Source organism: Otolemur garnettii, unplaced genomic scaffold (assembly GCF_000181295.1).
Source record: "Otolemur garnettii isolate 467f Iridium unplaced genomic scaffold, OtoGar3 scaffold00065, whole genome shotgun sequence".
Classification (NCBI taxonomy): Eukaryota; Metazoa; Chordata; class Mammalia; order Primates; family Galagidae; genus Otolemur; species Otolemur garnettii.
Window position 1 is genome coordinate 2084328 of NW_003852460.1, and position 6593 is coordinate 2090920.

The 6593-nt window shown below is 45.0% G+C and overlaps 1 protein-coding gene across 1 annotated transcript in view; it reads left to right on the top strand.

The window, feature by feature from the left end:
* Positions 1-6593, top strand: part of ARSF (arylsulfatase F) — a 28702-nt gene that overhangs the window by 2859 nt on the left and 19250 nt on the right. The window contains exons 2-4 of the mRNA XM_012807147.1: positions 1251-1394; positions 3149-3270; positions 4579-4701. Coding sequence (XP_012662601.1) covers positions 1251-1394; positions 3149-3270; positions 4579-4701 — 389 coding nt within the window. The remainder of the gene's footprint in view (positions 1-1250; positions 1395-3148; positions 3271-4578; positions 4702-6593) is intronic.

Below are 6593 nucleotides of genomic sequence, written 5' to 3' on the forward strand. Positions count from 1 at the left end.
TCCCTTCCTTCTTCCTTCCTCCTTCCTTCCCTCTCTCCCTCCCTCCCTTCCTCTCTTCCTCCTTCCCTCCTTCCCTCCCTCCCTCCCTCTCTTCCTCCTTCCCTCCTTCCTTCCTCCCTCCCTCCTTCCCTCCTTCCCTCATTCCTTCTTTCCCTCCCCCATTCCTTCCTTCTTTCCTTGCTTCCTTTCTTCCTTCCTTCCCTCCTTCCCTCCTTCCCTCCTTCCCTCCTTCCTTCCTCCTTCCTCTGCAGCCACAGCTGGAGTGCCATGGTGCAATCACAGCTCACTCCAGCCTGGAACTCCTGAGCTTAAGGGATCCTTCTGCCCCAACCTCCCAGGTACCTGAGACTACAGGTGCCCACCACATTGCCTGCTATTTTTATTTTTTCTATTTTGTTCTGTAGACCTGGGGTCTCACTTTTGTTCACGCTGGACTTGAACTCCTGGCCTCAAGTGATCCTTCCAGCTCTGCCTCCCCAAATGCTGGGATGACAGGCATGAGCCAGTGCGCCCGGCAGTCATTTTCAAGTGCACAAGTTATTTAGTGTAGCCAACATGTCACACTAGATCTCTTGACCTCGTGGTCTAACAGAAATGTTGTACCCTTTGAGCCACATCTCTGCAACCCCACAAGTGCCAGCCCCCGACATCAGCATTCTCCTTTCTGCTTCTCCGCATTGCTCCTGCGAAGGTCTCGTTTTTAAGTGAGCTGCTGCTGTGATCTTCATCTTTCCGGGACTGCCCTGACATCCTGCAGCCCGATCTCTGTTGTCACAAATGACAGTATTTTATTCTTTTTTAAAGGCTGAGGAATAGCCTCCCCTTGTGTGCAGACATTTTCTGAGCCGCTCATGTGCTGATGGATGTGCAGTTTGTTAATTCCTGAGTGACACGTGTAAAAACACACATTCAGATACAGATCATGCCCAAGGTTATAAACTATCCTCTGCTGACTTCATCTCAGGAGCTGACTGCTTCCCACTTGTGCAATGACTGGCCTCTGAGTGTGGGTTTTAATTCTGGGAGAAGCGTGCATTTTTTGGTGTGCTGAGATTCAATGGAGCAGGTTCCCGTGCACTGTTGACTTAGCCACACCAGACGCTTGGGGAGAGAATGTCGTGAGCTTTGGCCAGCGCTCAGGGGTCCTCTTGGTCTGCACTGACTCTGTTGGGAAGAAGCTCCTGAGTGCATTTGAGGGGACGGGCGTGATCCCTTCCCAGTAAAAGCCCTATTTTCTTTCTCTAAAGCAGTTTCATTTTCCTGTGCCTGGTGTGTTCTCTCCTGACCACATGCCGGTCACACGGGGCAAAGGAACACAAGCCTAACATCGTGCTCATAATGGTCGACGATTTGGGGATCGGAGATCTGGGTTGCTATGGGAACGACACCATCCGGTAAGGCTTCTCCCGGGGTTCACCGTCTCCACCCCTTGCTCAGGCTTGGGAGGCTGGTGAAGCTTGAGATTGCGTCTCCATGTATAATGAAACTCATTTACAGGGATTTTTGTGTGTGTTTTAGACTTAAAAATATGTGTAATAGGTTTTCTTTTTAACTTTTTTTTGTTGTGTTGCAGTTTTTGGCCGGGGCTGGGTTTGAACTCGCCACGTCCAGCATATGAGGCTGGCGTCCTACTCCTTTGAGCCACAGGCAGTGATCTCTTTCTAACTTTTAATTGACAGATAATAAGTATGAATAAATGGGGTCTCACAGTGCTGTTTCCAAGCACGTAATGTGCAGTGATCAGACACAATTAATTATCACATCCATTACCTCAGATATTTTACAGGCCAGGACTGTTTTTTGTTTTTTGGTTTTTTTGAGACAGTCTTACATGCCACCCTTGGTAGAGTGCCGTGGCATCAGAGCTCACAGCAACCTCAATATCTTGGGCTTAAGCAATTCCCTTGCCTCAGCCTCCCAAGTAGCTGGGACTACAGGTGCCTGCCACAAAGCCAGGCTATTTTTTATTGCAGTTGTCATTATTGTTTAGCTGGACCAGGCTGGATTTGAACCCACCAACCTGGCTGGCACTGTAATCACTGTGCTATGGGCACTGAGCCCTGTTTTTCTTTTCTTTTTTTTTTTTTTTAAAGGAATGGTCTACAACTCTTTTGCTTGAATGGCCATCAGAGCTGTCATTGTACCAATTAAGCTTGCAAGGTCATCTTAGAAAAATTTCTTGGCTCAGCATCTGTGCCTCAAGTGGCTAAGGCACCAGCCACATACACCTAAGGTGGCGGGTTCAAATCCACCTCAGCCCTGCCAAACAACAATGATGTCTACAACCAAAAAAATAGAGCCAGGTGTTGTGGCGGGCGCCTGTGGTCCCAGCTACTTGGGAGGCAGAGGCAGGAGACTCACTTGAGCCCAGGAGTTGGAGGTTGCTGTGAGCTGTGATGCCACGGCACTCTACCCAGGGGGACAGCTTGAGGCTCTGTCTCAAAAAAAAAAAAAAGAAAAAAGAAAAATTTCTTTAAAGGGAGGACTAGGCATTGGCATTGGTGCACAGTTCCCCAAGGGGAACCCCTACAAGGTGGCCGTACTGATATTCAGCAGTAAGGCTTGTGGTAATTTTTCTAGGATAAGCCAGTGAGGTTAATTGTCCCATCTTATATCCAAATACAAATACACACACACATTTACTCACCAGAATTAATCATTTTTCACTTCATAATTTGGGCAGCCAGCAGCTCACCCTCGGGTGTGTTGGGAGCTCAGCATGACTGCTGTCTGTAGGCGATAGTGTTTAGTGAATCAGGCTTGGGGCCCTTCAATATTTTATTTCATTTTACTGTCATGTTTGCAAGACAGCCGTCCACTCGGTGGACACCATGAAACCGCAGCCAGTTACGTCCAAGTGTGACAAACAGGAGCTGTGTGAAATCTCTGCTTCAGGTCACCTTGACGGGGGAAAGAAATGTCTCTGTGTGCAGGCACCCGCTCTGGGCACCTCGGAACTCTAATACACACATGCTGTTTCCCTTTACCGCTGTCTCTCTCTCTGTAACTCCTTCATTTCTCCATCTCTCCCTGGCTCTCTGCCTCTGTCTCCATCTCAGCTCTGTCTCTCTGACTCTGACCCTGTCTCTCCACGTCTCCATCCCTTTCTCCCTCTCCCATCTCCAGCACACCCCGTCTGTCTTTTCAGGACCCCACACATCGACGGCTTAGCCCGGGAGGGTGTCCGCCTCACCCAGCACATCTCTGCAGCTCCCTTGTGCAGCCCCAGCCGAGCCGCTTTCCTGACGGGAAGGTACCCCATCCGCTCAGGTGGGTAGACGGCTGTCTCTGCTACCCGCTGCGAGCAACATGCACAAAGAGATCACTGCGTTTCACATGGAGAGTTTAAATCATGTCTGATGACATGGAAGTGACAGAACTAGACGTGTGGGGACAGGGAGGTATCCCTGGGACGTATCTGTCAGAACTCTGAAAACTTTGATCAAAATATTTCAGCAGGAGAGACAATAGCATTGTCCTTTGGGTCAATTTACCTCCATTTTAAAGAAAATAACAGAAGAGAAGAAAAATATTACCATACACTCTAGTTGTATGTTGGTTTTTATTTTTATTTTTATTTTATTTTCTGCTGTTCTTGGACAGAGCTGGGTTTCAACCCACAACTTCTGGCATATGGAGCGCCCCATACACCAGAGGTGGTGGGTTCAAACCCAGCCCCAGCCAAAAACTGCAAAATAAATAAATAAATAATAGCCAGGTGATGTGATAGACAGCTGTAGTCCCAGCTACTTGGGAGGCTGAGGCAGGAGGATGGCTTGAACCCAGGAGTTTGAGGCTGCTGTGAGCTATGATGCCACAGCACTCTACCCAGGACACCAGAGTGAGACTCTGTCTATAAAAGAAAATTAAATAACCTGTATGGAAAATGAGCAGAGTGCTTTTTGATTTGTGGGCAGGTTCTGCAGTGTAACCATAAACAGTGTCTACAATGCAGACAAGTCAGTATTCAAGTTTTGTTTACGGTCAAGATTGGGGAATACCTTGGGCTCTTAAGGGTGTCAGGTGAACTTTTCTGCTTCGTGTGGTTTATAATATCTGGTGTCTCTCAAGTTAAGGGAAATAAGGTCCAGCGGGTGCTAAATTATATGCATTCTAGATGGTGGTTCTGGGAAGCAAGACTTGGTGCAACGAATCTCATGATGTTGACTTAGACGAGGAAAGAAAAGGTCTTACCTTAATCCATTCAGGGGCTGCTGTAACAAAAATACCACAGACTGTGTGGCTTAAACAAGAGACAGTCAATGCTCACAGTCCTAGAGAATGGGAGTTAAAGATCCTGGCGTGGCAGATGGCGTGAGTGCCGGAGACTCACTTCCTGGTTCATAGATGGCGCCTTCTCACTGTGTCCTCACATGGTGGGAGGAGTGAGGGAGCTCCCTGGGGTCCCTTTTATAAGGACACTGATCCCATCCCCTGAGGCTGCACCCTCATGACCTCAACACCTCTCAAAAGACCCACCCCCTAACACCGTCAACTTGGAAGTGAATTTTAGAGGGACATAAACATTCCACGTATCGCAGCACCTATTCTCTGTTTTTTGTTTCACATGACATTTAGGTATGGTTTCTAATGGCAATAACCGTGTCATCCAAAGCCTTGGGGTCCCCAGCGGACTCCCTCCTAATGAAACGACATTTGCAGCCTTACTCAAGAGACAAGGGTACAGCACAGCGCTCATAGGTAAGAAGCAACCACTTAGTTATCACTGTGAACCATCAATTACAAGGGAATAGTATCCTTTGCTCTATTTCTGCCTTATCATTTTCTTGGTAACCCTTTATTTTGAAATGTTGTGTTGTCTTCCCAAGGGCAGGCAAGACTCTGAGAGATCTGGGTTCCACAGATAGCCTTTCAGTTGTCATCTCCCACCTTATACCTTCACTCCCCAAGATAGCGTAGATTGTACATATGGTTTCTGTATTGCAAGAGTGTGCACCTGTCCTCTCCAGAACTGGTCCTCACTGCAGTGTTGGGAGTCTCTGCTGAACTTACAAACACACACACATGCACACACACACACACACACACACACACATTCTTTCCTGAAGTGCATTTTTTCATTTTTTTTCAGAGATAATTGAGACACACCTGAAGACTTCCTCTTGTCTAATTCGCATCTGCCAAAGTGATCCTCTTAGGCACATCCATACCACTCTCGACTTCTCATGTTTCTAGACACCCTGCTATGCATGGATTCACTTCTATATCATTACATGGGTCATTATGAAAATTTGGGAATACACAAAAATCAAGAAAAGTGAAATCATGAGGGCAAAAACAAATGAAGCCCTTTTCTAGTGTCACCAATAAGCCAAACAAGTTGGAATGTGCGTGGATGAATCAGAAAGGATGTTGTCAGCTGTGTTCCTTGGAAGTGAAATAAAGAACTCTAATGCAGTCTTTGAAAACAAAACTTTCCTACTGACCCATGTACAAGATGGCCAGCAACATCAAGGATTAAAATCATTAATTTTAGATTTTTTTTAGTCTATTCATGTATTCTTTATCATTGATTTTTGTCCACCATAACCTATGTATCTAACCATCCACTCACCATTTGTTTATCCGTATCTATTTATTTTATCTATCTCTATTGTATCTGTCATCTATGTATATCTATCTGTATTATATCTGCCCTCCATCTATGGATATATTTGACTATTCTATGTCTGTCACATCTATCATAAATCTATCTCTATTTATCTCTCCATCCACTCAGCGTTGATCCATCCATCTATATCCATATTCATGTCTATAGCTTTGACTGTATCTGTCTATATCTATTTATTTTATCTATCTCTGTATCTATTATTTATCTATTTTATCTATCATCTATCAATCTATGTATCCATCCATCCTATCTGTCTATCCATCCATCCATCACTTCCATCTATCTATCCATCTGTCCACTTCTTCCATCTATCTATCCATCCTATCTATCTATCTATCTATCTATCTATCTATCTATCTATCTATCCATCCATCACGTCTATCTATCTATCCATCCATTCTATCTATATCTATCTATCCATCTATCCATCACGTCAATCTGTCTATCTATCTGTCCATCCTATCTATCTATCTATCCATCCATCCATCACTTCTATCTATCTATCCATACGTCCACCTGTTCCATCTATCTATCTGTCCATCCTATCTATCTATCCATCCACCCATCACTTCCATCTATCTATCCATCCATCCATCTCTTCCATCTATCTATCTATCTATCCATCCATCCATCACGTCCATCTATCCATCCGTCTATCTCTATTTATCTATCTATCTATCCATCCTATCTATCTATCTATGCATCCATCCATCACTTCTATCTATCTATCCATACGTTCACCTTTTCCATCTATCTATCTGTCCATCCTATCTATCTATCTATCTATCTATCTATCTATCTATCTATCCATCCATCACTTCCATCTATCTATCCATCTGTCCACCTCTTCCATCTATCTATCCATCCTATCTATCTATCTATCTATCCATCCATCCATCACTTCTATCTATCTATCTATCCATTCTATCTATCTCTATCTATCTATCTATCTATCCATCCA